This window comes from Aethalodelphis obliquidens, unplaced genomic scaffold (assembly GCF_003676395.1).
Source record: "Aethalodelphis obliquidens isolate GAN/ISIS:26980383/991018 unplaced genomic scaffold, ASM367639v1 scaffold13, whole genome shotgun sequence".
Lineage (NCBI taxonomy): Eukaryota > Metazoa > Chordata > Mammalia > Artiodactyla > Delphinidae > Aethalodelphis > Aethalodelphis obliquidens.
This window is the reverse complement of record NW_020837957.1, coordinates 34,790,322-34,809,566: the sequence shown is the minus strand read 5'-3', so window position 1 is coordinate 34,809,566 and position 19,245 is coordinate 34,790,322. Positions and strand designations below refer to the sequence as shown.

The 19,245-nt window shown below is 32.9% G+C and overlaps 1 protein-coding gene across 1 annotated transcript in view; it reads right to left on the bottom strand.

Moving 5' to 3' along the window:
- AGL (amylo-alpha-1,6-glucosidase and 4-alpha-glucanotransferase) overlaps positions 1 to 19,245 on the bottom strand; it is a 78,983-nt gene that overhangs the window by 39,744 nt on the left and 19,994 nt on the right. The window contains exons 6-21 of the mRNA XM_027114454.1: positions 17,752 to 17,933; positions 17,476 to 17,587; positions 14,307 to 14,430; positions 13,861 to 13,963; positions 13,668 to 13,765; positions 12,884 to 13,023; positions 11,649 to 11,836; positions 9,784 to 9,907; positions 9,031 to 9,194; positions 8,654 to 8,755; positions 8,387 to 8,542; positions 8,143 to 8,293; positions 5,804 to 5,928; positions 5,602 to 5,714; positions 5,349 to 5,483; positions 2,787 to 2,917 (exon numbers count right to left, since the gene is read on the bottom strand). Coding sequence (XP_026970255.1) covers positions 2,787 to 2,917; positions 5,349 to 5,483; positions 5,602 to 5,714; positions 5,804 to 5,928; positions 8,143 to 8,293; positions 8,387 to 8,542; positions 8,654 to 8,755; positions 9,031 to 9,194; positions 9,784 to 9,907; positions 11,649 to 11,836; positions 12,884 to 13,023; positions 13,668 to 13,765; positions 13,861 to 13,963; positions 14,307 to 14,430; positions 17,476 to 17,587; positions 17,752 to 17,933 — 2,148 coding nt within the window. The remainder of the gene's footprint in view (positions 1 to 2,786; positions 2,918 to 5,348; positions 5,484 to 5,601; positions 5,715 to 5,803; positions 5,929 to 8,142; positions 8,294 to 8,386; positions 8,543 to 8,653; positions 8,756 to 9,030; positions 9,195 to 9,783; positions 9,908 to 11,648; positions 11,837 to 12,883; positions 13,024 to 13,667; positions 13,766 to 13,860; positions 13,964 to 14,306; positions 14,431 to 17,475; positions 17,588 to 17,751; positions 17,934 to 19,245) is intronic.

Here is a 19,245-nt window from a genome sequence, read left to right as displayed (position 1 = left end):
AATTGGCATAGCTTCCCTGCCCTAAGGATCTGGGGGAAGAAAACTGATAAGTCTATATCTTTTCACAGTTGAAAAGTGGTGGATTCCTTAATATTCAGGCAAGATTTAAGAAAATCATAGAACTGGTTTCAGAGACAGCAAGGGCACCTATGGTGGTAATAAATAAAGTCTGTTTTGGAGAGGCTCTTTGAAATATAACAGGAGGTACTTGGAACTAAATGAAGTATCAAAATGAGGTATACAGGCATATCCTCAAGTACTACTCAGATAGAAGTATTAGAATTCCTATGCATATATAGCACATTCTATTATTTCAATGACAGAGCAAGAGTACAACTTTCATTATTTAATAAGGTAGTAATTTCCACCTTAAAAAATTATATTGGCTTCATTGACTTCATTTCAAATAAATTTATTTAGTTAGAATTTAATTAATTTTACTGAGTATATAGCATGTTTTGAGAAATTAAAAAATAAATATATAAATTTAAGATATTCTTTCCTTCAGGAAGCTTATAATCTTCTTTAGGAAACAAAGCTTAAAACATAAAAAAATCTAGAAAACAAGACAGTATAAAATAATGGTCTATATACACCCTAGCATTTTCAGGGAAGGTAAATATTGCTCAGTAAGTGTTAGCTCCACTTACTGAATAATGGAATGACATGACGGAGCAGTGTTTAGAAGAGAGGTCTGATGATACCCAATGGGATGGTATGATTTGTGGAAAAGGTATCAAGAGGTTGGAAAACTGGTTAGTTGGTTTTGTAGACAGGACTTAGTCCTAGACAGGATGATAACCATGGAAATAAAAAGGAAATAGTATACCAAAAGAGAATACAGAAAAAAATCCAGAAGTCATGATTATTGATGTGGGGTGAACACATATACAATAATTTTGATTAATTATTGATCAAATGTTGAGGATAAAAGGGGCAGGTCCAAAAGTGGATTCCTGGATTCCAACATGACTGAATATGTATTGTTACAAGAAGTAGGGAAGGGGGATTTTGGTTAGAGGAGAGAAAGGTCAGTGAAATGGTTAAGTGTGATTTAATCTGAGGTTGCTATTAACAGCCTGCTGGAAATATGAGGTGGCTGCTGGAAATACTAAATTGCCAGAGGGTAAAGGGATTGGTATAGAGTAAAAAATAAATCAGGGAAGGGCAATTATACTTAGAAAGAAAGAGAAAAATCATTTCATGAGAAGGTAAAGAGAAATTAGTAAAAAACCAGACTTAACTTTAAGAAACATAAAGGCCAGAAGAGAAGTTCACACAAGTATGGTCTTTTCAGGCAAACAGAAGGAGTTTAACAGCTCAGAGTGAAAATGGGAGGTATCTGCTTAAGAGTGGTAAGATATATATTTCTTTATTACTCACAGCACAAAACATTTTTTGTTGAAAATGAGAATATTTTAGAAAAAAACAAAATGTCATAAGCACAAAAAGTCTTACAAATTTTTATTGAGAGCTTCTTATGTGCTTGATTTTGTAGAAGGTATGAAAGCTAAAAACCAAGAATCCCCCAAAAGGCAAACATTGTTCTTTCTCAAGGTACAGTCTACGTAGTAGAGTTTTAAAGCTAATTATCACTGAATACTTACTATGAACTATAAGCATTGTCTAAGTACTTTACATGTATTAATTCATTTAATTCTAACAGTAACCCCTTGTGGTAGATTCTGTTTTTTTTTTTTTTTTTTTTTTGCTGTACGCGGGCCTCTCACTGATGTGGCCTCTCCCGCTGCAGAGCACAAGCTCAGGACGCAGAGGCTCAGTGGCCATGGCCCACGGGCCCAGCCGCTCTGCGGCATGTGGGATCCTCCCAGACCAGGGCACGAACCCGCGTCCCCTGCATCGGCAGGCACACTCCCAACCACTGCGCCACCAGGGAAGCCCAGATTCTGTTTTTATCTTCATTTTACAGATGAGAAAACTGAGCCACAGAGAGTTTACCATATAGTTATACAGCTAGTCAGTGCAACCCACAAAGTGTGGTTCTAAAGCCTATTTCTTGACCACCATAATAAAGATTCATACAAAAATTATATTTATTATTAAAATAAGGCAGTAAATTCCAAGGGCTAATAAGAGACATAATAGATAAATGCAATGGGTGTCTGGAGGACAAAGAAATTACTGTGAAAGCAATAGTTAAGGAAAGATTTGTGGAAGATGTTAAGAATTGAATTGGCCCTTAAAGATGGGTTAGATGGACAGAGAAATAAGGAGTTGAAAAGGAGGTTTGATAAGTGGGAAACTATATGAACCAGGAACACATGTGTGAGAAACCAAATTTCCTAGATAAAAATCTAAGAAAATATTACCAGCCAAATGAATTAAACTGATAGTTAAATATTTAGTTCCTGTATCCCACTTTACAACTACTCTAACTGCATAATATTTAACTGAAAGTTCTCTTTGTAGGTTAAAACAAATATGCAACAAAAAAATATTTCCAATTAGACAAAAAAGGAAGATGAATATATTTACAACCTAGTCCCATTTGGAGCCCAAACGAATGAACTCATTTAACCCTCATAAAAGTCTATGAATCAGACAATATTATTCACATTTTATGGAGGCAGAAGTTGGGGCACAGAGAATTTAAGTTACTTGCCAGAGGTCAATGAGTAGGTGGCAGAGCCATAATTTCAACTGCCAAAGCAGTTGAACTCTGAGCCCATACTCTTATTCCTATAAGGAAGACACCATATGACCCTTAAATACAAAAACAAAAACAAAAAACCCCGAAAAGTTTCACTATCCTTATACTTGCTTACCTTGAAGACCTGCATATTTAAGAGATGACCAGTTTGGTATGTTATAACACCCTCCACCATCTTCTTGTTCTTCTGATTCACATCGGTAAAGTACCTGATTTAGCTCAGCCAAAGTTAATTTAGAGGCAATACTAAAAGTTGGAAAATAAAGAAAACTGGTTAAACATACTGAAATTTCACTTGCTCTCAATAAAAATAAAGAAAATATGAATCATAACAAAAAATGTTTTAGCAATGTATGTTTTAGGAACTCAGCATTATACTATACATTGTAAACAATATACATTTATAAATAATAATTAGAGGATAAACATGCTAAAAACTCAATTAGAAGTAACATTTCTCCCAAGCCAAAGAAATAATCAAGTGCTAAATTTTATTAATTAGAAGTATACTGGAAAAATCTTTTGGTTGCTATATCCTTTATCTTATAAATTTGTTTTTAATCTTTCTAGTTCAGACTTAGTTTTTCCTCTTCTTTATATTCTCCTATGTGGGGCAATAAGAACTTTTTATGCTAATTATCTTAAACTCAAAATAATTATCAAAGGACCAATAAAAGGATAATCAAAAGTCACAGTTAACGACCTTAGAAATCATGTGTTACTCTACTGCTACATTCCTCTCCTCTTCTCCTTTCAGCTCCTAAGGTTGCATTACCCTTCAGCTTGGTTGTTTAAGAAACCAGATTTTCTTAGATAAAGATGTTTCTTGATAATGAGCAGAAGGAAGTGTTTAACTATCATCGCCTTGGTTTCCCTTTGTCCAGTTAGCAGTGAGATTGTGTAAATGACTACACCTGAATGCAGCTGAAACCCTACTTTCTTTTCTTGCACTTCTAACTACTCAGTTATATAATTTCATTTTATATAACTGAATACATATCCTCTGAGCTTAGAAAACTGTCAGCTGTGCTTTGTTCCCTCGGTCTTTGTTAGCCTCCCTCCTCCCAGCTGGGACTAACCGTTCCTTGGCAATTTGTGAATCAAGAGTGAGTCAAATCTATCAGTAGCCTCAGTACCAAGTCCATTCTAGTGCAGTATTTTTCAAGATGTAGTCAGTGAACTCCTTGCATAAGAATCACCTGCAAAGCATATTAAAGTGTAGATTTCTTGATCTTGTCCCAAAATAATCTAAGTAGCTCTGATGAGGAATGTGCATTTTATAAACCTTCCATAGAAACACAAAACTGCTTCATCACAGATTTTTCTTTAGAATGTAACTACTAAGTATGGTTTGAATTAAGAGTTAATACCCTTATTAATAAAAGCTCTTAAAAAACAACAAAAACAATTGAACGGAACAGAAAAATGAGCTAATATGTAAAATGACATATCACCAAATAAATACAAATGGCTGATGAACAAAAAAATTAGCTTAAAATTTAAAATAAATTGAGATATCATTTTAAAGTATTTTATGTTTACCAATTTGACTAATAGCTAACACTTACTGATCACTCACTCTGTGTCAGACACTATTCTGTGAGTCACTATAATTATATCTTAGGTAACTTGCCCAAGGTCTTACGTCTTACAGCTAAGAGTCTGAAATTAGACTCAAACCCTAGCAGTCTAGTCGCATCCTCTATGCTGTTAAACATTACAATAATATATACTCAGTATTAGTAAGGATGTGCGATACTAGACTCTTTTACATAGAGCTGAAAATATTAGTTAATATAATCTTTCTGGAGCAGATTTGGCAGTATTAAAAGCCTCATATATACAGACAGTCTAACTCCGAAATTCCAACCCTGGAAATTATCCTAGTACACATGATATCAAACATATATTGAGTATTCGTTATGTGCCATGAATTGTGTTAAGTGCTTTATATGCATTATCCTATTTAATCCTTACAAAATCTAAGAGGTAGGAACTATTATAAGCCCCATTTTCCAGATGAGGAAACTGAGATGAAGAAAGTCTAAATAATTTGTTCAAGATCATACTGACAGTGGTGAAGCTGGAGTTAAACCCAGCCTTAAATTTCAAAACCCATACTCTTTAGTACTATATGGTACCACCTAGCAAGGGCTAATCTGATTAGTAAAGGAATAACAAAGGATTTATGCAAAGATGAATGTACAAAGACATACATAATAGGGAATAATTGGGAGCAATTCAGCTGTCCAAAAAATGTAGACTGATGAAATAAATTATGGTATAGCCATATATTAGAATAATGCATTTACATTAAATAAATGAAGTGGTAAGAAGTATGAAGTATGCAACTTAGTCTCAAATAGTTCAGAAAACCTGTGTGTATATGTGTACAGAGACGTGTATATAGATAGATAGATAGATATGTATAGCATATATATGTATACATGTTTATCTATCTATCTATCTGGGAGTGTATGAGTGAGAGCACATGCTTGCATACACAGGCACAAGCCACAGGACAAAATGTTAACACTAAGTGATGAAAATACTCCTGGTCCTTAGACCATCCTTTAAGCAACAAGGATATACAGGACTCTTAAAACTGCTTAAATCAGGCTTGCGGTAACTTATCAGTTATTAAAGTGCAAATCTCCATAAAATAAGGCATACTTACGAAGCAAAAGGAATTTTTAATATAGGATCTGTGTTGTCAACAGCAAGACTCCCAGATTTAAAATGAGGACTGAACTGTGTCAGATGATTTCGAAGAATTCCAACAGCAGCTTGTGCATGTGGATCAAGACTAACTCTGAAAACATTAATTAAAATATGGTTAATTTTTAGGAGTAATTTATTCAAAATTAACAGGATATGTAAAACACTTTAAATATAAGTAAAGTTAACAGTTTGAACTCTAATTAACGTACCTGAATATAATAACACTTCCAGGAGACAAATTTTCAAACTCTATTTCTTGAATATATTCATTGGGTCCTTTTGTGGTAATTCCAGCTTGTTTAACAATTTTACTTTCATTAAGCTTGAAAAAAATTATATAAAACTGTTCAATAAATAATTCTAATGTCCTCAAAATGTTAAACACAGTAGTGGGATGAGAGTCCCAAATACCTGAATATGTTCTCTAATTTCTACTGTGATATTTGGCATTCCATTGATTGAATTAGCATCCTTCCTATAAGGTTCCGTATTTCTCTCAACAGTTCTAGCTTCAAGAACTACTTCTTCAATTTTGCCTAGGAATATATAAAAACTTTAGCAAAACTTCATATTAAACCATCTGAAATTAAGAATTGGTAAAGAGGTTTTAAATCACTTAACTTAAAGTTGAATATGAAATATCAGTTAATTAAAAAAAAAAACCAGTCTGAAAGTAGATAATTCTACCCAAGATGCAGCTTTTACACAATGCTTTAAAAAAAAACCACAACTTAATTAACAAAGCTTTATTTGAAAAGAGATCTCATCAAGTAATAATGGCTTAGCTCTGGGGAACAATATACAACCTTCCTAATATTGAGTGGAGAGAAAGTAGATCACTTGAAAGGCTTACATTTAAAAAATGGAATATTTCAAAGACAGAAAAAATAGGGAAAAATTTAAAACACCCAGATCTCTTTACCTCACTTAAGAAAACATTCCAAATCCAACTGATGTCCCTGTGTACCCTTTCTCCCCCTTCAGAGGCAACCACTACCTGAAGGTTGGAGTTCAGTGCTCCTGTGCATTTTTGCTACATATGTATGTTTCCCTAAGCAAATATATACTATTCTCCATATGTCCAAGTTTATTTAAGTGATTCAAGTTATATATACATTTCTGCAACTTCCTTTCTATTGGACAACACTGTAATTTTTAGGTTTGTTCAGCTAATATAAATTAGCTCTACCTCATTTATTTCAAATGCCAAATAGTATTCCACTGTATGAATATACCAAAATGCATTCATTTTATTAACATTGTTATTGTTTTTCTCTACTATAAATAATGTTACAATAAATATTTCTGTGCATATTTCCTAATGGAAATGCAGAAGAGTTTCTCAGATATATACCTGGGAATAGAATTGCTGGACCAAAGGATATATAAAACTGCAACATTATTATTTAAATTATTTAAATAATTTGAACCATTAATCTGACAATGAAAGACTTTTTGATCCAGAAATCTACTTCTGGAAATATATACTAAGAAAATTGTTCAAAAGAAAAAGAATTATTCCTAGTGTATATTCAAATCTTAAAGAACACTGCTAAACATACCCCAAAATATTAAAAATGGAATACTAACATAATAAAATATGAAATATTTAACATAATGAAAATCACAATTTTGTGGACTGATAAAGTGGAAAATGTTTTAAGGATGATCACTGACAAAAAAAAAAAAAAACCCCTGAGAAACTACTGTATACACTGAGTGCAGCCATGTAAAACTATGTATGTATATTAGCAACAACCAAATAAGATTACTGAATATAAACATGTGACTAGTCAAAAAAAGTAATAAACATTTGACTCTGAAACTATTCAAGTTGATAATTTCTAAAAATGGGAGTTATGAATATTTAGCAACTAGCAACCAATATAGAATATGATGATTTTTATGAGAATCTTCATTCACTCAATTAATCAACAGACTTGGACAGCTGCTGTATGCACAGGAGCATGTTATGCCATAATATATTATATATAATAATAAGGAAGGAAATGAAATACACATGTCTAGAAAAAAATCAAGCAATACTAAGGATATATCTCAAGGATGTATTTTATAACTAAGTGTCAGAGTGATATAGAGAGAATATAATTACTTTATGTTCAGAGGAGAGAGAGTTCACTGAATACTTAGAGAAAGATTCTCAAAGGAGGTGAAACTTTAGTCCTTGAAAGATGTAAAGAATTCATAAATAAGTGTAAGTAAGACTACTTGGGGAACAGTGAAAATATCTATTTGGTTGAAATAGTGGAGTGACACAGGGCCAGGAAGGTAGGTGAGGATGGATTATAAAGAGCCTTAAATATCAAACTATTTTCCATTTTGGTTTATATACGTAAATATGTGTATACACATACATAAAAACACTTGGACACACATATGAATATATGTATATACATATATACAAACACATGAACATACATATATATTTTCCTGGGTATAGAAGAAATACATGTTCATTTTATACAAATTAGGAGATAAGGGAATGTATTAGGATGAAAACAAAATCACTTCACAACTCAAAAAATGTTAACATTTGAGAGTATTTTCAGGTTTTGTTCCATGTAGTAAAAATATAAGCTATCAAAAATTTCTAATGCTTTTTCTCAACTACGTCTACACTTGCACTGTGTTACAATATATACGATATGTAACAATTTAATAATATTTATTATTATTATTATTAACAATTTAACAATATAATCACAATAACACTTTTTAGATCCCATTACCAGGGATGCACATTTGAGGCACTTCCTTCCTGTAAAATGAAGTCTTGGGATTCCTGAAAGCAGTTCTAGACACAGATACAACTGATTGATGGATACTAGGTGAGTGTCTTGTTACTGCCACTATGTCTTCATCAACTTGATCCACATACACCTGAGAAACAAAGAGAAAACACATTAGTGCTCAAATTGGGAAGACTCTAAAATTGAACCTTAAGAAAGAAACCTAGAAAATTTAGTTTCTTGCCTGAATAAAACCCTTGGCTCCAAGCTCTTGGTGAAGTTTATTGATGGCACACCTGGCTGCAATGATGCCACTTTGGAAATTAACTTCACCGAAATTGGACGGTGATGCTGCAGGATTCCACTTAGTGTAAAACCGTTCTTCAGAAACTACTGAAATCTGAACAAAATTACAACTTAGCCATGTGTACGTTTTAATTACAATGAGAACTTTTGGTAAAAATGATCAAAGTTTTTTGCCTTGTAGTTTTAAAAAACAACACAAACAAACCTGATGAGGCACTAATTCGTCATAGCCCTTAGTACTTCCACTAGCACAACATGCCATAGAAACAATCGTGGAACTTGGGAGAGCATCATATGCTGACCTATGCTAGAAAACAATAAAAAAACAAACAAACAAAAACCCAAAAGTTTATTTTCTTTCAAATGCAAAGTGCCATCCTATAGCATAATGAAGTAAAAGGATAAGTGCATAAATACATTTGATAAGATAACAAATAACAAAACGCTCAAAAACCTTTGTATCACAATCACTAAGGCACTATTTTGAAGTTTTGTGGATATTACTACCACTAAATAGCAGGGAACTAAATATCAAAACATTCAGCAAAATCAGTAAATACAAGAAACACGTTAGATACTTACCACAATAGGACACTCATTATCATGGGTAACATCCATAAACAGGGCATGTGCAATAGCTGGCATTAAAGGCCTCAAACAGGGCTGAACGAAGGATCCAACAGGTTCTCCTCCATATCGGTAAACTAATCTGCCCTCTTCATGACTGTCATACGCACTCATTGCCTCTGCAAGGCATTACAGAATATTTTAACAATCTTCATTATCAATGTCCAAGAAGAGATTAGATTTCGTATCATGACTGATTTTCAAAAAAAGACCACATAAATATTATAAAAAATAAAACAGCTTTAAACATTTAAACAAATGTCCATTAGTTTAAATGACAAAAAAGTCTTCTCTGTAACTTAACCAGAGAAATGGTTCATGCAGGTAAAAGGGAACATATGTTGTTTATTAGGATGTTGGTTATATAAAATCTATGAAGAAAAATCTAAAGATTATATCACATAGGCAGGTAGGAGATGAAAAACAGATTTGTATATTTTCAACAACCAAAAAAATGGTTTTGTTCATGAATCATCAGTTCATTCCACTGCTCTTTCAAGTTAAAATGAGATATTTTACCCCAAAGTGGAAATTTTTACTGATGAAAACAGACTAAGTTATACTAGGAAATTCTGAGTAGAATATTTAAAAGAACAGTAACTATGTTGAACATTATTAAATGCTGTATATAAAGCTATTAAATGCCTTTTAATCTACTTAAACAAAAACTAAAGCTTTAGATGGGAGAAACACTTTCAATAAGCCTACCTCTTATTAAGGAACTAATGCCCAGTCTAGTAACAAAGATATTGTCCAGGTCTTCACTTCCTGTGAACAGTTCAGCTACTACATATAAATTGGGTTGCAATTTCCTAGCAGCATCCAACATGTACTGCAAAAAGCACAGTTACAAATGTAACAGAAAGAGAAAAGCAAGATGGTGAAGGGGAAGGAGAGGAGGCAAGATTAGGCATGGATTTGACAAAGGAAAATATCATGTAGCAAGACAAAAGAAGATTTTCCAAATAAAGTAATTGTGCATATGTAAGAAAACATAAAACAGACCAATACACACAGGAAACAAGAGAATTTATAAAGACAATATAACAGTTAAAAAGGAAGATTAGATTTTGCAGATATAGGGACACAAGGGGGAGGAAAAAAGAAAGAAGAAAAATGTTAGTGTCACATTAAAAAATGTAAACCAAAACACTGCAGTTCTGCTAGGATTTCCCCCCGTTTTATGTTTGTTTTTAATACCTCTAATCAGACCATTAATTTCCAGGCACTTGACTAAGCTATTCATGATAAATTCCCTACTGGTGAATCATTTAGCTATTGCAAAGATTAGGTCTGACCAGACTGAAGCCAGTTTTTCCTACAGATGATAGTAAACTTTTTTTTTTTGGCCATGCTTTGCAGCTTGCAGTATCTTAGTTCCCTGACCAGGGACTGAACTGGGGCCATTGCAGTGAAAGCACTGAGTCCTAACTACTGGACCACCAGGGAATTCCCCAAAACTCTTTTTTTTTTTTTTCCCCCAAAACTCTTAATCAGAAATCAGATCAGTTCCAAAAAGTTTTTTTTTAACATAACATTTACACAAAGACTAATAAAATACTTGAAATTCTATCAAGTAAGATCCTAGAGGATTATGTAACTTAAAATTAAGCAAATTAAATTTTAATATTCTAACTTTTGCCATAATGTTATAACAATCTTAAAAGTGTATTTTTTTTGATGTTGCTATAAAGGCACACACAAAAAATCCTCTGCCATTTTTTGAAGCTAAAAAACGTCTACCACCTTAACTAATGTTCATTAAATTCTTCCAAATCAAATCAGTTTTTCATCACAGGACTTGAAACATATACATCATAATACTGCTTTAAAAGTATAGAAATAGATGTTTTTCAGATAAGCACACATTTCCAAAGAACACTAACTTGTGACTAGAAAACTATCAAAGATCTTATAAACAGAATGAAAATTTGAAGTGTTTACAAAGCTGCAAAAGGTAAAAGATAATGCTGTAAGTGTTGGCATTGCTTAAGTTACTGTAAAAAAATCCAAAGAGGAATAGAAAACTTTTATGTTTACATTTACATTTTTATAAACAATTAATAAAAGTTGAATCAATGAGGCTAAAATAGTTTCAATATGCTGTAATGTTAGGGTTTAAATAATCATTATAATATGAAATAAGCTATTCAACTTCACAGTGGCTACTAATGTATTGAAAGCAACCTAAAAATAACAAGAATAAGACAAATTAATACTTATATATTAAAATATTAATAAGATTAATTCTGTTTTAATATTAAAATATGAATATTTTAATAATATATATACAGCAATATGGTTGTGTGTGTATTATCAGAGACAATATAATGTACTTCCCTAACTTAAAATAAAAATATTAACTCAAACATTTTATAGCCCAGTACTCCATAACAGCTGCATCAAAAAATTGTCAGAACTATGCAAATTATGCAAGTGTTAAATACTACCACCAAATCAATGTTGGTATCCAACTAGCAAAAGGAAACATATATTTGTATACTCTATTTAAGGAAAGCTAGGAGAGAATACTGAATTTCTTTTCTTAACGTAGATGAATTGTTTTTCTGTACCTCGGCTACATGAAGAGGTGTTGAGTGACAGTTATCAAGACGGACTCCCTGGAAATAAGTCGCAGTTATTTCAGTGTATTTTTTCATGTGTGCCCAGAGATAAGGACAGTCCTCTGGTTTTTTCCCATAGCGTAATTTAACACTGTCTCCCCAGCAAATAAGTTCTCTCCTTAGATAAACATCTGAACCTGTTAAGAAAGGAGCTTGCTTTCAATGGTTTGAGAAACAAAATGAAAACATTTACTTCAAGGAAAAACTTGTCTTTAAAACACATTTACTATTTCTAACACAAACCATATATAGGTTAAAATTACATCTAAAATAGCATGGGATAAAATTTTTTAAAGTTAATAGTAATTTGGATCTCATATCTATTTTGCTAAAATTATACCTTATTGTCTCTTCTAAAAATGTGTGCTTAATGGCAAAAATTTAAGTTACTTTTTGAAGGAAAACAATAATAGTAGGCCTTTAAAGCTACAGTTCTACCAAAAACATTTAAAGCTCCATCTCCACCTTGCTACCAATTTTTGGCAATAGGTTACATTAAATCCACGGTGTAGAGCAGAATGTCTTTTTTCATTTAGAATGGTTAGAAAGGAGAGGGCAGAGGTACTTAAATCCAAAGCTACACTCTTTTTTTTTTTTAAAAATGAGATTTCTGAATTAAATTTAATGTCATTAAAACAGGCTTCTAATTCTAAAATGTTAAAAAATAAATATATTGATAGGTCCCCTGCAAAATTCTTCTACAGCAATGAAATAGCTGTAGAAAAATAAGATGCTAGTATTAAGTGAGAGGGAATCTAAAAACAACTGGTTTCTAGTTTAACTGCCATTCAAATACCTTAAATACTCCTCTGGCTAATGAGTGAAAATATCTCTTATAGTAAATAGTTGTAATAATAGAGGTTTCAAATGTCTTTTAAAAACGCAATAAATTGTTGCCCAAATAAACTCTTAGGCAGAACCACAATATAAAATAGATATATAAAAGCTATTCTGTTTGAGGAGATAAGGGGTAGAAAGGGAAAGGAGGGAAAAGAAGAAGGTGAATCCCATCCTGTCAATCCCTTCTCTTCTCTCTCAAACTGTATGCACCTCTGGCATCTGTAATGAAATAGTTTTAAAAACACTAGCATAGTGGGGGGAAAAATCAATAAACAATTTATATTTTGAGCTTGCCGTGAACTTTTATTTCCCTATCCATAGAGAAGTTAACAAAAATGATATACCTGGTTCAGCAAAGTTTCGAAGGGGATCATCTCCCATTACCCATCCATTATGTGCCATCAGAAAACAAGCTTTATTTGGGACATGAATCATAGATTCTTCTGTGGAGAGGGGCATTTCTTCAAAAGGGAAAGTAAAATATCTAGGGAGATACAATCAAGTATGAAATCCATACAGAGAAACTCCTTGGAGAGAATGTGAATTAGCACTATTAAAATTAAACTTCTTCCCTAGTGAATAGAATAGAAAAGATTAGTTTGACACCATTTATGGGAAATAAACTGCAATATAGGTAAAAAAATCGTCAGTAGACATTTTGAGTAAACCTAATAGGATTTGAGAAATAGCATATCTGATTAACATTCTAAATAATAACTTTAAAAATCTCATAAAATTACTAAGAAAATCACTGAGGAATTGACATTATTTTGCAAAGGTTTTTACTACACTTCAGTTGCCTAATCTATGTTGTATATTACTTAAAGTGTAAGGAACTAAATGCTTGCTTAATTTGATTAACGTTGAATTTATTAGTAAGTATGCAGTCCTCCAGAAACATGAATGTAAATGATTATAAATTGGTTCATAATAATGATAGTTTCTCTAACTAAAGATGTGCCTAACAAAATTAATTAATATTAAGCTTAGTTACCAGATCAAAACTTCTATTTCAATTTAAGAAATGTACTGAGTCACACATTAAAGGAAACATTTAGGTTAATTTGAAGAGTTTAATACAATTTTCAATTTTTAACCTTTAATGAGAAGAAAACAAAAATGGAATACCTGGTAACCAAAGGATGTTTTCTAGTGACAGGTCCTAGTTTAGGACCATGGCCAGCCAGTCGTTCATAAAACACATTTCCCAAAAGGCAATTAACTGCCTAGAAAACATGAAATTATATTACATCAACGACAACAACAAGAAACAGTATTAACACTCAAAGAAAAACAGCAGTTCAAAAGAAGTAGGTAAAACCTGTTCCTGATGATAGTTCACGAGTTGATGCTTCTCTGAATTTAATTCCTCAATTCTCTTCCGGAACCAACTGCAGCATTCGTTAATTGCGGCTGGCCCATTACTTGAAACAGATAAAGCAATACAAACATTATTTAATGGTTTTACAAATTCTACATTTAAAAATTTTCTAATAATGGTCATAGAAACTTTAAATATATTCATCAGGATCTTAATTATGGCTAAAGAAGTTTTCCAACTGTATACATTTTTACATTTATGTATAGGAACATGGACCAGCACACAGACAAGAGGGGAAATGTCATGCGTTTGAAGTAGTAGAATTATGGTGAATTACTTTTTTTCATTTTATATTCAGGCTTTTAACAATAGCATGAAAATAATACTATCCATAAAGGTTTACAAGTAATAGTACTCTTTAATATGTAGTAAAATATAAAACATACTCATGTGGTATGAAAGTTGCTAGTGCAACGTTCATATCTACAGTACAGCCAAGTCGTCTGTATTCAGGATCCTGAATAATCTTAAGGTGTTGTTTTGGATCAGGCTTTGTTGTTTTCCTATTTCCTGAAAGAAAGAAAATATTATATCTTAAATGCAGCTATGCATAAGGAGATTATAACTGTTACTGATTTCAAATTTTTAGTTTATAGTTTTTTCTTGGAAAATAAAATATATGTTTATTTCATAAGCATCCTTCCCACCTCCCTGTTCATCCTCCTGCACACCATCTAACACACACACACACACACACACACACACACACACACACACACACACGGAAGGAAAGACAGAGAGAGAGAGAGAGAGAGAGAGAGAGACTGACTGAGGAAAAAAACCCCAAAAACACTATAAAAGAAAAACACAGCAGTTCCTACCAGTTCAGCCTCAGTCCCATCTTTCTACCTCAGTTGGCATTCAGTTATTCTATATATTCTTTAGGGCATTAAGGATGTTGATGGTACAAATTTTCTTCACAGGTGCTACCAAATACATTAACATTAGGACTTTTTTTTCCTCAAAGATTGCTTTCTATTCTAAAAAGTAAGTCATATTAACAACCTAACTTTCTCTGAAAGAAGCACACAGGTTTGTTTTCATACTGTTTTCCTTTTCATCAACAAGCATATTCTTACATAATAATAAAAAATGAAAAAAGTAAATAAACCTTTTATGGGGGGAATTTTCACTCTTCTTCTGGAACTTGTTCCTAATAAATCAGGTATTGGTACAGGATTGCCTCCACTGGGTTTGATTTTATATTAATTAATACCTGGCTTATTCTAAAAAGATTTTGCAATGGCTTATAAAGGCCCAAACAAACTAAGATAAAAATTAAATAGATTTTAATATGTATTTTCTGAGGTTAATCCAGATGAGTAACATACATGAAAAATTCCAGAAGTGTTTAAAAAAGAGAAAAAGCTACACAATCAGTGTACATTATAAAAGTCTTTAGTACTGGTAGACTAAAAGACAGATCACTGGAATAGCACAGCTAACAGGTCCATGTGTATTTAGTGTATGATTATACATTATGAAGTATCATGGTGGTACCCCAAATCAGTATAAAAGGATGGATTATCAACTCAATATCATTTTTAAAAATAAGAATAAAGTTAAATATCTTCTTTATATAAATTCCAGGTATACTAAATATTTAAAAGTAAAATATAAATAAGATTATCAGAAGAAAACATAGATTGCTGTTTGAAGGTCTAGGCACAATGTGAAATCAGAAGCCATAAAAGAAAAGATTAACAAATTTGGTTACACTGGGGGAAAAACTACCATAAACAAGAGTTAAAAGATCAACAGCATACTAGGAGGATATATTTGAGGCCACTATAATAAGGAATCACAAAGAATAATAAGTCAATATGAAAAAGACAAACAACCCAGTAGAAAAGTAGGGAAAGAACATTAATAGGGAATTAATGGAAGAACTATAAATGGCTAATTAACATGTGAAAAGATATTTCACTAATAGGCAAAGAAATGTAAATTAAAATAATGAATATTTTCCCTTATTGACAAAGATTATAAAGATTAATGGTATCTAACATTGGTGATGGTATAGTTAGTGATAATGTAAACTGGTACAACTTGTGTTGAAAAGCAATTTGACAATATCTATCATAAATTTATCATGAAATCTGTATACCCTTTGACCCATGAATTCTATGTCTAACAATTTGTCCTACAGATTTACTCACATAGCAAGTAAAGATAACATGTACAAGGATATATTTTCTATAGTACTGCTTATAAGAATATAAATTCTCCTAGGGCAAGGGCTTGCTACTATGTTCACCACTGAATCCCCACGCCTGGAAGAGTGCCTTTCACATAACAGTTGATTCAATAAATACGTATTGAATGAATGAGAAATGAACTGCAAATAGTCTATCTAAAAGGCTAAAGAAATTCAAGTACTTTAAAACAGTGTATTCTATCTAGAGGTTAAAAGAAATAATTAGCTGTAATAAGATCATGCTGTCAACTAAAATAACAAGTTGTTAAACAATCCATATGCTATAGTTTTATTTGTGTGTGTATAAAATAGATATAAATATAAAACTTACGAATATAATTTATATATATATAATTAGATAAAATTGGAATTTCTTTCAAAAAGAGTCTGAAAAGAAACACAAGAAACTATTAATTGATAGTTCCTTCTAGTAAGTAGGTTTTGGGGGAGAGGAACTCACACATTCCATTTATTATATTTTTGCACATTATTGCAAATAAATAATACAGCTTATAAACATCAGAGGGAAGGGGAGATCTTCAGTAAAATAAAACATGAAGGAAAGTTAATATAAAAAATTCATGTATTAAGATGTTACACAATTGTGAAAGTTGAGAGAGTAAATCTGACCCTAAGCTTCCTGGGCCTCAGGTCATACTGATTTCTACTTTGAAGGCAGTATTTCTGGGCCCTACGCAAGCTCTAGTTTCTGGATGAGGAAGAGGATTTCTAGCCATCAAAGATCCTTGCTGTTAGGCTGTCCTATACTAATTGAAGATACATTCTTTATAATTTTTCTAATTTGCCTCCGAAAAACCCTAATTTCTCTTTCAGCATGTTTTTTTCTATCCTACTTTGTCAGGGAAATCTGTTTCTTTATCTTTGCTACTGGCTAGTACCTGAGTCAGTCTCACTAGTGGTTAGGTAGCCTTAATGGTAGGTGCCATCAGCTAGAAGCCCCTCTGCCTCAGTTAAGATTCCTATGTTAGCCAACAGAGGACATACATCTCTCAGTTTCAAAGACTGTTTTGAATCTTTGGCAGCTGAAATACTCTGCTCTACTTACCTGCCATTCATGCATTTAACAAATACATATTGAGCTCTACGGTATTCTGAGCATTGTGCTAAGGAATCAGTGTAAGAAACAGTCCCCGAGGGAAATAAGTCATGCCCTTTAGATATCTCTGCTAACTCTAAGATAGCTTCCAGAATCATAGTTTTAGAGCATCAAAAACAATACAAATATCATATAATAATAACAGATTTAATAATGTGTTAACCAAGAGAAGAGTTATCGCTTCAAGAGCAATACTAGATTTCTTAAAATCGATAGAAACATTCTAGTGTATATCCTGTACCTTGTGTAAGAAGTCCTCTAAATTGCTCAACTGCTTTGTCAACATCTACTTGGAAAAATTCCCAGAGATGGATCTTTGGGAAAATATCCTCCCAAATTATTTTTCGAATGCACTGAAAAATATAAATAGTTAAAATATACACATTTAAAATCTTTTTACTAAACATTAGTTAGCATATTAAAAGACAGGTTCTAAATGATTTTCAACCACACATTTACTTTACACTTTAGAAATTCTGCTATTGTTTTAGTGTGGTATTCCTCTATACATACTGACATTCATTTGATGATCATTTTCAATCAAAGCAGCTACTCCTCTTTCTTTGTATTTCCCTTCTGCAACGTCACAGGATAAATGCCAAAGTGCTCTGTCTAAGACCCAGGCAGGTTTTAAGTGTGGGGAATTCACAAGGTTATATGCACTTTCTGGATGTTCCTGGAGCCATTTACTTTTAGTAGCTTAAAGAAAAAGGAAACATAAAGGAATATCATGTAATTAAACTGAAGTTAAGTTTAAAGGTAAAATAAAATATCAACATCTATCACTCATTTTCTTATATATTAGATATCAATATTTTATAACGATATTGTAGTATAAAACAATTTTTTGGTTGTGGTATCCTATCATCTATTTCACCATATATTTTTCTTTCCTGTTGTAAGAGTTTTCCATTGTATAAATTGTTTACTATTGCAGTGGGAGTTAAGAAGGGTCTTGTCCTTGGCCTCTTTTTTTTTTTTTTTTTTGCGGTACGCGGGCCTCTCACTGTTGTGGCCTCTCCCATTGCAGAGCACAGGCTCCAGACACACAGACCCAGTGGCCATGGCTCACGGGCCCAGCCGCTCTGCGGCATGTGGGATCCTCCCAGACCGGGGCATGAACCCATGTCCCCTGCATCGGCAGGTGGACTCTCAAACACTGTGCCACCAGGGAAGCCCCCTTGGCCTCTTTTGATGCTTCTTGGGTGAACTTATTTTGGAATCCTCCTTCTAAACCTAAAGGACATCTTTTCCTTTAAGGCAGACTGGGCTTTTGCCCTGACTTCAAGTTCTCTGGCCTCATTAAAGCAGAAAGTTACCTGTATCTTCAATTCTGGTTTGGGCTTTTCAGTGTCTGGCTGTTAGGTTCTAGGGCAGAAGAGCCCCCTGACATTTACTTTCCCCAGGAGCTTCTCCTTTTTACTTCTGGTCTCCTGAGTGACAGGGCCCTCCTTCGGCCCCACCTAAGCTCTAGGTTCTCTCTCTTACCTATCCTTAGAATGCAAAATGTCATTTATATCTTTTTCTCCTACATATCATGTATTCCTGTGGGGTTTTTTTCTTTTGAGTGGGAGAGGGAGGTGAGATTCCTTCCTCTAGATCTTTAAATATGCTTGTATCTCCCCAAAGCTAAGAATACAAACACACAACTTATCTAAATGCAGTTATTTCTCTAAGTTCTGTAGGGTCTATTAGTATCGAGACCAAACATCTTGAAAATCCAACCTGTATCTACTGCTTCCACTTTCTCCCCACACTCTCATTCCTTCTCCCACTACAGTCTGCTTCTACAGCCAGTGCTCCACCGAGATTACTCCAGCCTCCTAATCATGAAATTTAGTGTTACTTTCTCATTTTCATCACTTTCAAGCTCTACATTTGTCATTACTGATTAGTCCTTCCGTGATTTACAAAAGACCTCTTCCTTGATTTTCAAAAGATGTCGTTATCTTGGTTGCCTTAAATTTTTGCTTCTCTCTTTTGTGCCTTCTGTTTTCCTTCTCATCTCCCC